The sequence below is a fragment of the Coturnix japonica genome, chromosome 1 (genome assembly GCF_001577835.2).
Source record: "Coturnix japonica isolate 7356 chromosome 1, Coturnix japonica 2.1, whole genome shotgun sequence".
NCBI lineage: Eukaryota > Metazoa > Chordata > Aves > Galliformes > Phasianidae > Coturnix > Coturnix japonica.
In genome coordinates this window covers 74,717,185-74,732,556 of record NC_029516.1, presented here as the reverse complement: position 1 = coordinate 74,732,556, position 15,372 = coordinate 74,717,185, and the positions used below count along the sequence as shown (strand labels likewise).

Here is a 15,372-nt window from a genome sequence, read left to right as displayed (position 1 = left end):
GTGATTTACAGGACTTTATCAGCTGCACCAGAAAAAGGCGAGGAGAAGCAAGGTAGTGGTAAATAAACTAGTGATTTCAGCTAGGAAGTGGAGGCCAAGCTAGTTTGCTATTCAAAGAAATAACAATACATCTTCCAAGATATTAGGATTTATGAGCAAGCAGTTATGCGTCTTGAAATGGCTTACACCTATTTTTATCTATCTAGATGAACTTGGTATGCCTGACACTAAGGGAAGGCCAGGGACAGCCCCACCAGAGGAAATGCAATGCTGGACCTGCTGCTCACCAACATGAGTGAACTGATTGGTGACATCAGGATTGGAGGCTGCTGGGGCTGTAGTGACCATACAGTTGGAGTTCACATTTTTGAGGGACACCAGATAGACAAAGAGTAAAATCAGGGAGATTCAGATGTAGATTTAGAAGTAACTTTTAGAAAAGCCAACTTCCAGCTCATCTGACAGTTAATCAACAAAATCCTCTGAAGACCTGTTCTGAAGGACAGTGGAATGGAGCAGAGCTGGCGAAGATCATGTTTGTGACAACCTGAGGAACCTGAACATCTGTAAGTCTATGGGTCCCAATGAGATGCATTCCAGAGTCCTAAGGGAATTGGCTGACACAGTCACCAAGCCACACTTGATGATATCAAGAGCCAGGTGAAGTCCCTGGTGACTGAGAAAAAGGCAACGTCACAACCATTTTTAAGAAAAATAGAAAGGATGACCCAGGGAACTACTGACCTATCAGCCTCACCTCAGTACAGTGGAAGATCATGGAGTAGATCCTCCTGGCAGCTATTCTAAGGTACGTGGAAGAGAGGGAGGTAATCTGGGATAACCAGCATGGGTACACCAAGAACAGGTCCTGCCTGACCAACCTGGTTGCATTTATGATGTCATAACTGCATCAGAGGAAAAGGGGTGAGCCACTGCCATCTATCTGGACTTCAGTAAGGCCTGTCACATAGTTCCCCATAACATCCTTCAATCCACATTAGAAAGATATGGATTTGGTGGGTGGACTATTTGATGGACAAGGAAATTACTATGAGATCATACCCAGAGAGTGGTGCTCAATGGCTCAGTATGCAGATGGAGATCAGTGATGAGTGGTATCTCTCAGGGGTCAGTACTGGGAATGCTGCTCTTCAATATCTTCATCAGTGACATCAGCGCTGGGATCAAGTGCACCCTCAGCAAGTTTGCAGGTGACACCAAGCTGAGTGGTGTGGTCAGCATACCCATGCCATGCAGAGAGTGCCAGACAGGCAAGAACAGCGAGCCCAGGTGAACCTCATGATGTTCAACAAACTGAAGTACAAGTTCCTGCACGTGGGCCCGTGGCAACCCCCATGATTGCTATATTGCTCACAAGCTGGAGGATGTCAGGATGGAGCACAGCCCTGCTGGGAAGGACCTGGGAGTACTGTTAGATGGTAAGCTGGGCATGAGCCAGCAGTGTGCCCTCACAGCCTATAAAAACCAACTGTATCCTGAGCTGCATCCAAAGCAGCATGGCCAGCAGATGAAGAGAGGTGATCCTGCCCCTCTACTCTGTGCTGGTGAGGCCTCATCTGGAGTACTGTGTCCAGATGTGGAGTCCTCAGTACAGGGGAGACATGGAGCTGTTGGAGTGTGTCCAGAGGAGGGCCCCAAAAATGATCCAAGGGATGGAACACCTCCCCTGTGAGGACAGGCTGAGAGAGCTGGGGCTGTTGAGCCTGGAAATGAGAAGGCTCAGGGGAGACCTGAGAGTGGCCTTTCAAGTATCTAAAAAGGAAGCTATAAGAAAGAAGGATGCAGACTCTTCATCAGTCTGTGGTGACAGGACAAGGCAAGATGGTTACAAACTGAAAGAGAAGAGATTTAGACTGATATGAGGAAAATGTTTTTTTATAGTAAGGGTAGTGAAACAATGGAACGAGTTGCTCAGAGAGGTGGTAGATGCCCTGTCTCTGGAGACAGTCTAGGTCAGGCTGGATGGGGCTCTGAACAACCTGATCTAGCTGTAGGTGCTAGATCAGATCCCTGCTTCATTGCAGGGAGTTGGACTCCAATGATTTTATGATTTTATTCTCTATACATCACTAGTTGTGGCAGTGTATCATCATCTGGAAGATTACACACAAGGACTCTTTTGTGATAGAGCCAGTAGGATGTGTTTAAATCAACTGCTACAGATCTCTGTGTTCTGTGGGCTGCAGCTCTCTTTTATGCAAAGAGGTAAATGAGAGTTTAAAGCTTAGATCTCAGGACTGTAATATCTTTGATGCTTCAGGTGACAGTAACTACTCAAGGTCAAATATTCTCTATCCTCTTTGTTGTTGTTGCTTGTGGTGATAAGTCATTTTTATAATGAAATACAATATTCTTCTGGTGAAAATAATAGAGCTGCTCAAATTTAGCTTCTGTCCTGCATAACCATCTTGGGAAAGCTGCTATTGTTAGTATGCAAGAAAATTTCTTCTGATTTATCTGAGCCAGTAAAACGGGATACTTGAATACTAGGGTAGGATACCATGTACTTAAAACTGAGTGACTTTCTTTTATACAACATGAATTATTTACCAATTGTGTATTTGCATGGGTGATGGTGTCCATGGTTGCTTTAGAGGGAAAGAAAAAGCTGACAAAGGTCAGGTGGGATCTGCCCTGTATGTTATATTTCTGCACAGTTACACTGGCTGCTTCGTGGATGTTTGCTTCATCTGCCTGAATGCTTTGACATTGTGATTGGCTGTGGCATCTCACGTTGCTGACTGAAGCATACAGGGAGTTTCTTCATCTGTGCTCAGGTGCTGAGTTAGAAGTAGCCCTGGATGGCTACGCACATGGGATATGCTTTGGCTTTCATGGGTTCCTCTTCTTTCTGGAAAACAAGACATCAATACCATCAACATGAGGCCTCGGATTTTTTGAGGAATGCTGTTCGGCGCTCTAGGAATGTAAGAACAGAATTCCTCCTATTAATTTCTTTTGGAGGGGAATTTCAGAAACATGAGGCTTTATATCTGTAACCTCACGTGAGAATGCTTTAATTCTGTTTCTGCATTACTTGTTTGTGCTGTAACTCTGGACAGCAGCAGCACCTTGTGGCAGAGAGGCTAACTCTGATAACTGGCCATGCTGCCAGATTGCTGCCAGAACTCAGGAGCAGTTACAGACTGATTCTGATCTAGTGCAATACTTCCTGCATTTCTGCATTGGCCCTGCCTTCCTTACTTTTGTTTGAGAAAGACAAGATTGTCCAAAATTGTGTATCCAACCACCAGATGATATTTTGCTCTCGTTTAATCCTCATAGCCCGGAAATCCTGGTTATTTTCTATCTGATCAATGGAACTGAACAGACCATTTCTTTTGTAATTTTGCAACTGGAAGAAGTATGGAAACAGGAGGTGGGGTCTCTGGCACCAATGAATGAATTCTAAGAGCAGCTGTGAAGTTACAGACCTCTGATGAACCTGCGTGAGCACGTGCTGAGCTGGCTGACTTGTGACAGATTCTGAAATGACTGCACGTGATGTGAAATAGCACCAGAAGCCCTCGTAAACTTCTCTAGGTGTGACCAAAGGGGTTTTGCATGTATCACATCCCGCGCATACCTTGCATAACGGAACATGCAAAGGTGAAGAACAGCCAAAAGGAAAAAGGAGGCCAGCAGACAAGCAAGGTTGATGACACAGTGAAGAAACCATACAATGTAGTCTAAAGTGGAAAGTTATTTTAGGTGCACCTCACCTTCAAATAGGGAAGCTGAACAAGAGACACCCTGACAGGCTCTCCCAGTACCGGAAGAATGGATTTACTCTGCCAGTTTCCTGACAGAATGAAGCGTTTCCATTCAGTGCAGCATGCAATATAATGAGTATCCCTTGCCAACATCTAACCAGCTATGGTTTCTACTCAGTGTCATTATTCAGTGAAGATGTGAGCAATGCACAATTAATGCAGTAGAAAGTCAAAATATTTGATATGGTTAATTCACACACAGTAGTTACCCTGAGCAGCACAGAGTGACAGAATTGTTTGATTTCAAGACACAAGCAGTATTTAGAGCTTTCCACTAACACCAGACAAGTTTTCCTTAGCCCCAGATCGTACGTACCTTTAACCATGAAGCTTTAAATAGTAAATGACAGCTACAAAGGTGACGATGATCAGGAAACCAACAAAGATGACTGTATGTGGTATGAGGTGTCTGTGTGCTAAACACAATTAATTAGTCTTAGTTGTGCCTTCTTACTGCTCTGTTTCTTTAATATTTCAGTATAAGCATTAAGCTACATGCATTTTCAGCATGCTTGTGAAATAGAATCCTCTTTAGCAAAAGGGAAAGTTATTAATGAAAGCTGTCTGAGAAGGAAAAATGTAGTTTGTGTCAGAAACAAAAACAGATGGCCCAGATTCCACATTGGACAACTCATGACATTTATGCACTATGAGCTGCTCACAAGGACTCAGCATATCTCTGTATTGCGATTCATAACTCAGAATGAAGTTATTTATTTGTTTCTGCTCACCATTTGTTATTTGGTCTCTATCTTACCACGATCCGAGCAGGAAATCATTTGCAACTGAACAGATTTTAGTGACGATCTGGTTCCACATGGTTATTTTAACAGTAAGAGCATGTCTGCTCTGAGGCTGCTTCCTACAGCTTTCCAACTACCAAAGGAACACTAATGCGTTAATGTACTTCTCTCTGAGGGAAAAAAGCAATTGGAAATAGTGACTGGAACACAAACAAACTGTCAAAGTTTATGAGCAAAAGTGCTGTGGGATGGCACTTGTCTTTATAGTATTTCACTGTAGATGTCTGTGGCTGTAGAGAAAGAATGTGAACAGAGGGCTAAACAGGACTTTGAACACTGAGCACACAAAGGGAAGCTTACATGGGAAGCAGGCTATGGACTTGGTCTCGTTCAGAGTTGCATGAGACACAATGCAGGTACGATTCTTCCCACTGGTGCTATGTGCTGTGAACCTGCTGACAACAGTCACTGTCCCGTTATCGTGGCTGTCTGCTCTGGGTGTGGAGTCGCTCTCTGGGACCCACCAGATCTCAGCAGCTGGCTTCACTGTCTCTGCCTCGCACACAGGGTTCCCGTGGTCATCGCAGTACAGAGCCATTCTTGGGGAAACTGCAAAGTACCAGGAAGGGGGGAGATGCATGTGGATTGCTGCAAAGGGAGAGGAAGTATCCCTGGACATGGAGGTAGGCAATTCACTACAATACAAGGCTGAATTAGACTTGTCCCAAGCAGCCATTGCTGAGTGACTGCAGCATAACAGTGAGCTCATTCAGAATCCTTCTTCAGAGTACTGAAAATTGCTTCACACTCATCACTTATAACTCTACAGGGAAGGAAGAAGGAGCAGAAGAAAAGAGAGTTGTGTCAAATAAGTAAAGGGAAGAAACAGTTTCTTTGAATGAAATACGTGACCATTCATTCCCATGAGAAAGCTCCACTTCTTACTGCAAACCTCTTCCAGTGCACAAGGAGAGGAGCTTTGTATGCCCAGGCCTGGACACAGTCCTCTGGAGAACAGTGAAATGAGGAAGGAGACCCTTACCTAGCACAGTCAGGTGATACTGGTGGTGGAAACCCCCATCAGCATTTACCACTTCACAGCTGTAATTTCCCTCATCAGCCATTCCTACTTGCTGTATCTCAAGTGTCTGATCCCAGTCCGGTCTGGATCTCCAGTTTATTCTGTCGCTGCAAGTGGTTCTTAATGTCTTGTTACTGTTCAAGTATGCTAAGCTGCACTGGCCTCCAATCTTAGGGCTTATTTCCCATGTTACCATAGTTATATCTGTCACATTAGGGCAGGTCATCACAGCGCTGTCACCCAGGTATGCTGACAGTCTGTTAATTCCTGGAGAAAACAAGGAAAGAGAAGGATGTATGAAAAGGTGCTCTAGGATGTCACGTATGGCATCAGAGTTCTGGTCTGTGCTTCACATGGAAACGTCAGCCATGCTGCATTCTGGAGTGAGGTGCTGTCTCTGCCAGCCCAAGAGCTGTGTGTGTCATTTTAGACAGAAACCAATTCCCAAATTCGTGGCTGTGTTTGCCAAATTGGTCCTTGGTTTTACTCCTGTCCTCTGTACAGTCTTTTCCCTAAACCAATCAATAAGTAACAGGGTTTGGAAGTGAAGGCTGGCTGAGCCCATTGGCATGGGAAGGTTTCTTGGGGTGTTCTTCCCTCAGCATCACTGCCCAGTAAAGGAGAAAAATGGACACTGAGCCCTGTTTTGTGGTAGATATGAGCAGCTCTCCTAATCAGGTCAAGCAGTGGAGTCAAATGAAAAATGACAAAGTAGAAGAGAAAATACAACATTTAGCTGCAAAGAAAACACGCGCCTGTTTTTGGACAGATGGAGAAACCCCTGACTCAAGATCACTGCCCCACAACCCTCTGTCCTACCCAGTCACAACAAAAGCCAACATACAAAAAAATGCCAGAACTACCTGAAGCTCCTGTGACTGCAGTGCTGGTGAGCAGAACAATAGTCCATGCGATGTTCCTGACCACTTCCAAGGCAGCTCTCGTGTTCATGGGTGACGCAGGCTTCTTGCAGTGTCCAGCTTGCTGTGAGATCCCCATCTTCCCCTGCTAGGGATGTGCAGCAGTTAGAGCCACTGCTCTTCCTGCTCTCATACGGACCTCCGACTGTAGCCGCAGCTTGATGGTTATTCATATGAAGAAGCTTCTTCCTGTGCAGTGAATTGGTCAGCGTAAAGGAAATGCTATCAGTATTTGTTTTTTGCTTTCCGGACTTCCACAGAACATTACTAAGAGAAGATAAGGTCTGTAGCAGAACTTGCAAAGTATAAGCAGAGTGATTTTTATGCCTGGCTCTGATCCGACAGTGAGGATTTTATCATTAAGAATGGGGGGGAAGGTTATTCTTATCCTACTGCTTAAAGAGTACTTGGCATATTAAAAAGCCAAATAAAACCCTCTTAAAACCCATTTCCCTTCCAGCCTACTCTGTTCTTCTCTTGTACCAAATAGTCTAAGACCTATTCTCTAAAGTGTATTGCCAGTCCCTGCTCCTCTCCAGGCAGGGAAGGTGGGCAGGTAGAGGCTGTCCATGTGATTAACCCTGCTGTCATACCAGCAAAGTTACCTGCCTTAGATGTAAGATGTACCTCTCTGGGAATTAATGGAATGAATGGAATTTAATCACCAAAGCGTTAGCCTTCTGTACCCTTGAAACTCCCAGCCTGAAATGAGGTGCTGCCTATTTTTCCTGTTCCTAAGGGGACAGAGATCTTCCGCCCACAGCAGCTACAGCTGTTTTATGGATGTCCATGTCTGTGCTGAAACGTGCCTGCCTGAAAGGTCTTTGGTCCTCTGGTCAAATAGACACAAAGCTTCTGCAGATGAGGGAACCATGGGCTTAGGCATGAGCCCAAGATGAAAAGAATATATTTAACACTCTGACGCAGATATCCCTGTAGCATTGGAGCTTCAGCCACCTCCTCTTGAGCAACGGAGCTTAGCACTAAGGGACAGAGGCAGAAAACATGGCCTGAGCCATGGAAACTGGAAACACTGAGGTTCATGTTCTCCTAGTTAGTGTCTTGTTTTTTCAGTTTGAATTACAAGCTGCTCACAACACAGCAAATTTCTGCATGGCTGTGATGAAGGGAAAGGCCATACAGGTGCAATATGGACGGGGTACAGTGGGGAGGGTGGCTGCTGTTTCTCAGTTTTGGAAGGTCAGCCTCTATCATCGTTTAGCAGTGAAGCCACACAGCATGGCAATATGGCGGCAAGAGCATCACTGGTGTGTGGCAGGCAGTTGTGTGCAGCAGAGCGTCCGCGTAAGGGCGTTTGCATGTGCGCACACTGCCTGCACCCTCACCTCCATCTCGTGGGCATAGCGAGCAACAGCAACGTCTTGGGAAGCTCCTCCTATTACATGGGGGTCCGACCTTTTGCATCACTTGGGCTGCAGAGAATGAAAGGGAATTGTTTCGGGCAACTCTTACGTCTGTTGCTCCCAAAGTAATGGCTCCTAATTATATCCATGGAAACTACGACAGATACACAGAGCACAATAACACTATTTGACTGAGCGAATACTCAGCACAAGACAACTCCCGTTCACTCAGCGCAGCCCAGGCGATGCAGGTGATGGAGGTGACTCTGCCTGCCACACACCAGTGATGCTCTTGCCACCATATTACCATGCTGTGTACGGGTACGGAAGGCTAACGCTTTGGTGATTAAAATCCATTCATTCCATTAATTCCCAGACAGATACATCTTATATCTAAGGCAGGTACCTTTGCTGGTATGACAGCAGGGTTAATCACATGGACAGCCTCTACCTACCCACCTTCCCTGCCTGAAGAGGAGCAGGGACTGGCAATGCACTTTAGAGAAAAGGTCTTAGACTGCTTGGTACAGGGCAAAAACAGATTAGGCTGGAAGGGAAATGGGTTTTAAGAGGGTTTTATTTGGCTTTCTAATATGCCGAACACTCTTTAAGCAGTAGGATAAGAATAACCTTCCCCCCATTCCTAATGATAAAATCCTCACTGTCAGATCAGGGCCAGGCATAAAAATCACTCTGCTTACACTTTGCAAGTTCTGCTACAGATCTTATCTGCTCTTAGTAACGTTCAGTAGAAGTCCAGAAAGCAGAAAACAAATACTGATAGCATTTCCTTTACGCTGACCAATTCACTGCACAGGAAGAAGCTTCTTCATATGAATAACCATCAAGCTGCGGCTACAGTCAGAGGTCCGAATAAGCGCAGGAAGAGCAGTGGCTCTAACTGCTGCACATCCCTAGCAGGGGAAGATGGGGATGTCACAGCAAGCTGGACACTGTAAGAAGCCTGTGTCACCCATGAACACGAGAGCAGCCTTGGAAGTGGTCAGGAACATCGCATGGACTATTGTTCTGCTCACCAGCACTGCAGTCACAGGAGCTTCAGGTAGTTCTGGCATTTTTTGTATGTTGGCTTTTGTTGGGACTGGGTAGGACAGAGGGTTGTGGGGCAGTGATCTTGAGTCCGTCAGGGGTTTCACTATCTGTCAGAGAACAGGGGCGTGTTTTCTTTGCAGCTAAATGTTGTATTTTCTCTTCTACTTTGTCATTCTTCATTTGACAGTGCTATAATTGGGGAAATTGGTTCAAATAAGTTCCGGAGTGGCAGGACAGAATTTGACTCCAGTGCTTGACCTGATTAGGAGAGCTGCTCATATCTAACACAAAACAGGGGTCAGTGTCCATTTTTCTCCTTTACTGGGCAGTGATGCTGAGGGAGAGTCATCCCAAGAAACCTTCCCACGCCAATGGGCTCAGCCAGTCTTCACTTCCAAGCCCTGTTACTTATTGATTGGTTTAGGGAAAAGGCTGTACAGAGGACAGGAGTAAAACCAAGGACCAATTTGGCAAACACAGCCAGAAATTTGGGAATTGGTTTCTGTCTAAAATGACACACACAGCTCTTGGGCTGGCAGAGACAGGACCTCACTCCAGAATGCAGCATGGCTGACATTTCTGTGTGAAGCACAGACCAGAACTCTGAGGCCATACGTGACATCCTGGAGCACCTTTTCATACATCCTTCTCTTTCCTTGTCTTCTCCAGGAATTAACAGATTGTCAGTATACCTGGGTGACAACGCGGTGATGACCTGCCCTAATGTGATAAATATAACTATGGTAACGTGGAAAATAAGCCCCAAGACTGGAGGCCAGTGCAGCTTGTCATACTTGAATGGTCACAAGACAGAAAGAACCAACTGCAGTGACAGAATAAACTGGAGATCCAGACCAGAGTGGGATCAGGCACTTGAGATACAGCAAGTAGAAATGGCTGATGAGGGAAATTACACCTGTGAAGTGGTAAATGCTGATGGGGGTTTCCACCACCACTATCACCTGACTGTGCTAGGTAAGGGTCTCCTTCCTCATTTCACTGTTCTCCAGAGGACTGTGTCCAGGCCTGTGCATACAAAGCTCCTCTCCTTGTGCACTGGAAGAAGTTTGCAGTAAGAAGCGAAGCTTTCTCATGGGAATAAATGGTCACGTATTTCATTCAGAGTAATTCAGCTTCTTTCCTTATTTGACAAAACTCTCTTTCCTTCTGTTGCTTCTTCCTTCCCTGTAGAGTTATAAGTGATGAGTGTGAAGCAATTTTCAGTACTCTGAAGAAGGATTCTGAATGAGCTCACTGTTGTGCTGCAGTCACTCAGCAATGGCTGCTTGGGGCAAGTCTAATTCAGCCTTGTATTGTAGTGAATTGCCTACCTCCATGTCCAGGGATACCTTCCCTCAGGGCACGTGGCCATAGTATTTCACTCAAATGCAAGAACCTTTCAGTGAAACCTCATTCAGCAGAACTCTTATTCCAGTGCTTAGTTTTAGGGATGTACTAGTGAAGTTCAATATTTTAGCATAAACAATGCTGTGAAAACATAGCTGGATTGTGGTCATCATGAATTCCTGTATTTACACACAGTTACGGGCCACATTCCAAGAGCAGTTTCAAAGAACAATCTGCAGAACTTAATTCCCACCTAAATCAGACAAAATTAATTTCCTTTGTAAGAAGATGTCAGCATTCCTTTCTGGAATAAGAGGCCTAAAGAGCTACTAATCTCCTCTGAATCAGAAGCGATCCAACAGATATAACCATGTCCTGCTACAAAGGCATCATTACTCTCATCCATCCATCTTTCCCAGGGTATTTGTCTGACATAGTGTGTTTCATGTCATTTCATGATGCTGTGCTACCTGCAAAGTTGCTCATTTTAAGATGGTATTTAGAGAGAAGAAGAACTAAGAAATATCCTGGATTGGATCTAAATACTTTACAAATCTTGAAGACTGAGAACAAGCTTTCTTTCCCTGCTGTAGAATAGTCATCAATTCCACGATACTAACTGTAGCAACTCAACCAAATTAAAAATGTTCTTTTCTAAGTGTTGAATTTTAGTAGTGGTTCCATGATGGCGTAAGCAGGAGAACTGTAAGATTAGACATCTAAAATGTGAGACTACAAGAGTATAAAAAACGTATTCAATTGAGGAAAAAAGATAAACATGTTTACTGCACTTCTCATGACAGTAGACAGTACCTTAAGAAAAGAGGCTATCTCTTCCTCCAGAAAAAGAAAACAAGATCAGTTTGTATCCTTGCTACCCATCAGGACAGTAGAAATCAAAGGCTTTCTGATGAAAGACTGCCAGTAGAGAATCCGATCCTAGAGACAAAAGCAAAGACAAAGTAGGTTCCAAACCTGTAGAAGTGGCAACTGTACAGAATTTGACAGAGAGCACAGAGGCACATGGGTAACAAGAGACAGGGAACTACTAAATGAATGCTACACAACAAATGTTTAAGGAACAAGCAAACAGTTGAACACATCTGAATAAATTGCTGATCTGATAAAACCAATGTGCTGGAGCATGATTTTCTTCGAGTATCTCTCTCATCCAATAAGTCCCACTGGGAAATAAGTTGATAGAGTAGACTGTAATAGCCCACTGCTTTCACAATCCACAACTGTGCAGATGACAGACAACTTCAAGATAAACAAAAACAAGGCCTCAATCCAGAATGTAGCATGGCTGACATTTCCATGTGAAGCACAGACCAGAACTCTGAGGCCATACGTGACATCCTAGAGCACCTTTTCATACATCCTTCTCTTTCCTTGTCTCCTCCAGGAATTAATCGAGTGTTTGCAAACCTGGGTGACAGCGCTGTGATGACCTGCCCTAATGTGACAAAATTAACTATGGTAACGTGGAAAATAAGCCCCAAGACTGGAGGCTGGTGCAGCTTGGCACACTTGAAGGGTCACAGGAAAGAAAGAACCAACTGCAGTGACAGAATAAACTGGAGATCCAGACCAGAGTGGGATCAGGCACTTGAGATACGGCAAGTAGGAATGGCTGATGAGGGAAATTACACCTGTGAAGTAGTAAATTTTGATGGGAATTTCCACCACCACTATCACCTGACTGTGCTAGGTAAGGGTCTCCTTCCTCATTTCACTGTTCTCCAGAGGACTGTGTCCAGGCCTGTGCATACAAAGCTCCTCTCCTTGTGCACTGGAAGAAGTTTGCAGTAAGAAGCGAAGCTTTCTCATGGGAATAAATGGTCACGTATTTCATTCAGAGTAATTCAGCTTCTTTCCTTATTTGACAAAACTCTTTCCTTCTGCTGCTTCTTCCTCCCCTGTAGAGTTATAAGTGATGAGTGTGAAGCAATTTTCAGTACTCTGAAGAAGGATCCTGAATGAGCTCACTGTTATGCTGCAGTCACTCAGTAATGGCTGCATGGTACAAGCCTAATTCAGCCTTGTATTGTAGTGAATTGCCTACCTCCATGTCCAGGGATACTTCCTATCCCTTTGCAGCAATCCACACACATCTCCCCCTTCCTGGTACTTTGCAGTTTCCCCAAGAATGGCTCTGTACTGCGATGACCATGGGAACCCTGTGTGCGAGGCAGAGACAGTGAAGCCAGCTGCTGAGATCTGGTGGGTCCCAGAGAGCAACTCCACACCCAGAGCAGACAGCCACGATAACGGGACAGTGACTGTTGTCAGCAGGTTCACAGCACATAGCACCAGTGGGGAGAATCCTACCTGCATTGTGTCCCATGCAACTCTGAACGAGACCAAGTCCATAGCCTGCTTCCCATGTAAGCTTCCCTTTGTGTGCTCAGTGTTCAAGTTCTGTTTAGCCCTCTGTTCACATTCTTGCTCTACAGCTACAGACACCTACAGTGAAATTCTACAAAGACAAGTGCCATCCCAGAGCACTTTTGTTCATAAACTTTGACAGTTTGTTTGTGTTCCAGTCACTATTTCCAAGTGCTTTTTTTTTCCCTAATAGGGAAGTACATTAATGCATTAGTGTTCTTTTGGTAGTTGGAAAGCTGTAGGAAGCAGCCTCAGAGCAGACATGCTCTTACTGTTAAAATAACCATGTGGAACCAGACTGTCAGTAAAATCTGTTCAGATGCAAATGATTTTCTGCTCGGATCGTGGTAAGATAGAGACCAAATAGCAAATGGTGAGCAGAAACAAATGAATAACTTCATTCTGAGTTATGAATCACAATATGGAGATACGCTGAGTCCTTGTGAGTGGCTCATAGTGTATAAGTGTCATGAGTTGTCCAATGTGGAATCTGGGCCATCCGTTTTTGTTTCTGACACAAACTACATTTTTGTTTCTCAGACAGCTTTCATTAATGACTTTCCCTTTTGCTAAAGAGGATTCTATTTCACAAGCATGCTGAAAATGCATGTGCTAGAGCAGCTTAATGCTTATACTGAAATATTAAAGAAACGGAGCAGTAAGAAGGCACAACTAAGACTAATTAATTGTGTTTAGCACACAGACACCTCATACGACATACAGCCATCTTTGTTGGTTTCCTGATCATCGTCACCTTTGTAGCTGCCATTTACTATTCAAAGCTCCATGGTTACAGGTACGTACAATGTGGGGCTAAGGAAAACTTGTCTGGTGTTAGTGGAAACCTCTAAATACTGCTTGTGTCTTGAAATCAAACAATTCTGTCACTCTGTGCTGCTCAGGGTAACTACTGTGGGTGAATTAACCATATCAAATATTTTGACTTTCTACTGCAGTAATTGTGCATTGCTCACATCTTCACTGAATAATGGCACTGAGTAGAAACCATAGCTGGTTAGATGTTGGCAAGGGATACTCATTATATTGCATGCTGCACTGAATGGAAACGCTTCATTCTGTCAGGACTCTGGCAGAGTAAATTCATACTTCAGGTACTGGAAGAGTCTGTCAGGGTGTCTCTTGTTCAGCTTCCCTGTTTGAAGGTGAGGTGTACCTAAAATAACTTTTCACTTTAGACTACATTGTATGGTTTCTTCACTGTGTCATCAGCCTTGCTTGTCTGCTGGCCTCCTTTTTTCCTTTTGGCTGTTCTTCACCACTGCATGTTCCGTTATGCAAGCTATGCGCAAGATGTGATACATGCAAAACCACTTTGGTCACACCTAGAGAAGTTTCTGAGAGCTTCTGGTGCTATTTCACATCACGTGCAGTCATCTCAGAATCTGTCACGAGAGCCAGATCAGCATGTGCTCACACAGGTTCCTAGGCCTCATGTTGATGGTATTGATGTCTTGTTTTCCAGAAAGAAGAGGAACCCATGAAAGCCAAAGCATATCCCATGTGCGTAGCCATCCAGGGCTACTTCTAACTCAGCACCTGAGCACAGATGAAAGAAACTCCCTGTATGCTTCAGTCAGCAATGTGAGATGCCACAGCCAATCACAGTGTCAAAGCATTCAGGCAGATGAAGCAAACATCCACGAAGCAGCCAGTGTAACTGTGCAGAAAGATAACATGCAGGGCAGATCCCACCTGACCTTTGTCAGCTTTCTTTTTCCCTCTAAAGCAACCATGGACACCATCACCCATGCAAATACACAATTGGTAAATAATTCATGTTGTATAAAAGAAAGTCACTCAGTTTTAAGTACATGGTATCCTACCCTAGTATTCAAGTATCCCGTTTTACTGGCTCAGATAAATCAGAAGAAAGTTTCTTGCATACTAACAATAGCAGCTTTCCCAAGATGGTTATGCAGGACTGAAGGTGAATTTGAGCAGCTCTATTATTTTCACCAGAAGAATATTGTATTTCATTATAAAAATGACTTATCACCACAAGCAACAACAACAGCAACAAAGAGGACAGAGAATATTTGACCTTGAGTAGTTACTGCCACCTGAAGCATCAAAGATATTACAGTCCTGAGATCTAAGCTTTAAACTCTCATTTACCTCTTTGCATAAAAGAGAGCTGCAGCCCATGGAACACAGAGATCTGCAGCAGTTGATTTAAACACATCCTACTGGCTCTATCACAAAAGAGTCCTTGTGTGTAATTTTCCAGATGATGATACACTGCCACAACTAGTGATGTATAGAGAATAAAATCATAAAATCATTTGAGTCCAACTCCCTGCAATGAAGCAGGGATCTGATCTAGCACCTACAGCTAGATCAGGTTGCTCAGAGCCCCATCCAGCCTGACCTAGACTGTCTCCAGAGACAGGACATCTACCACATCTCTCAGCAACTTGTTCCAGTGCTTCACTACCCTTACTGTAAAAAAACATTTTCCTCATATCCAGTCTAAATCTCTTCTCTTTTAGTTTGAAACCATCTTGCCTCATCCTGTCAACACAGACTCTGCTGAAGAGTCTGTATCCTTCTTTCTTATAGCTTCCCTTTTGGATACTTGAAAGGCCACTCTCAGGTCTCCCCAGAGCCTTCTCATTTCCAGGCTCAACAGCCCCAGCTCTCTCAGCCTGTCCTCACAGGGGA

General features: G+C 44.3%; 3 protein-coding genes across 10 annotated transcripts in view; 1 reads left to right on the top strand and 2 right to left on the bottom strand.

Moving 5' to 3' along the window:
• LOC107319971 (cell surface glycoprotein CD200 receptor 1-A-like) overlaps positions 1-1,526 on the bottom strand; it is a 34,268-nt gene extending 32,742 nt beyond the window's left edge. Inside the window, exon 1 of the mRNA XM_015875394.2 lies at positions 758-1,526. The gene's annotated coding sequence lies outside the window, so the exon portion shown is untranslated. The remainder of the gene's footprint in view (positions 1-757) is intronic.
• Positions 1,527-2,788: 1,262 nt separating this feature from the next.
• On the bottom strand, positions 2,789-8,224 carry LOC107319995 (cell surface glycoprotein CD200 receptor 1-B-like). Of its 2 annotated transcripts, none has more exons than XM_015875433.2 (4): positions 6,482-8,224; positions 5,580-5,885; positions 4,898-5,146; positions 2,789-2,872 (listed from the first exon to the last, which is right to left on the bottom strand). In XM_015875433.2, coding segments are annotated over exons 1-4 (693 nt in total). In that variant the 5' UTR covers positions 6,618-8,224; the 3' UTR covers positions 2,789-2,870. The 2 variants fall into 2 exon arrangements, with proteins under 2 accessions (XP_015730919.1, XP_015730912.1); XM_015875426.2 differs by lacking the exon at positions 2,789-2,872 and adding an exon at positions 4,111-4,210.
• Positions 8,225-8,528: 304 nt separating this feature from the next.
• Positions 8,529-15,130, top strand: LOC107320010 (cell surface glycoprotein CD200 receptor 1-B-like). 7 transcript variants are annotated; one of them, XM_032447554.1, is made up of 5 exons: positions 8,538-8,965; positions 11,708-12,013; positions 12,441-12,689; positions 13,387-13,486; positions 14,174-14,312. In XM_032447554.1, the coding sequence occupies exons 1-5, from the start codon at positions 8,830-8,832 to the stop codon at positions 14,190-14,192; spliced, it is 810 nt and encodes a 269-aa protein (XP_032303445.1). In that variant the 5' UTR covers positions 8,538-8,829; the 3' UTR covers positions 14,193-14,312. The 7 variants fall into 7 exon arrangements, with proteins under 7 accessions (XP_032303440.1, XP_032303444.1, XP_015730934.1 ...); XM_015875458.2 differs by lacking the exon at positions 11,708-12,013 and adding an exon at positions 9,625-9,930 and having other exon boundaries at positions 8,551-8,965; XM_032447555.1 differs by lacking the exon at positions 13,387-13,486 and having other exon boundaries at positions 8,540-8,965; positions 14,174-14,271.
• Positions 15,131-15,372: the final 242 nt, after the last annotated feature.

Bases quoted from the DNA above. Each gene is read 5' to 3' on its own strand.
- LOC107320010 (XM_032447549.1), top strand. From the start codon at position 8,830: ATGGGGATGTCACAGCAAGCTGGACACTGTAAGAAGCCTGTGTCACCC. The intron at 8,966-11,707 runs GTAGTTCTGGCA...TGTCTCCTCCAG, and splicing joins TGCAGTCACAGGAGCTTCAG to GAATTAATCGAGTGTTTGCA. The intron at 12,014-14,173 runs GTAAGGGTCTCC...CTTGTTTTCCAG, and splicing joins CTATCACCTGACTGTGCTAG to AAAGAAGAGGAACCCATGAA.
- LOC107319995 (XM_015875426.2), bottom strand. From the start codon at position 6,617: ATGGGGATCTCACAGCAAGCTGGACACTGCAAGAAGCCTGCGTCACCC. The intron at 5,886-6,481 runs GTAGTTCTGGCA...TGTTTTCTCCAG, and splicing joins TGCAGTCACAGGAGCTTCAG to GAATTAACAGACTGTCAGCA. The intron at 5,147-5,579 runs GTAAGGGTCTCC...GGTACTTTGCAG, and splicing joins GTATCACCTGACTGTGCTAG to TTTCCCCAAGAATGGCTCTG.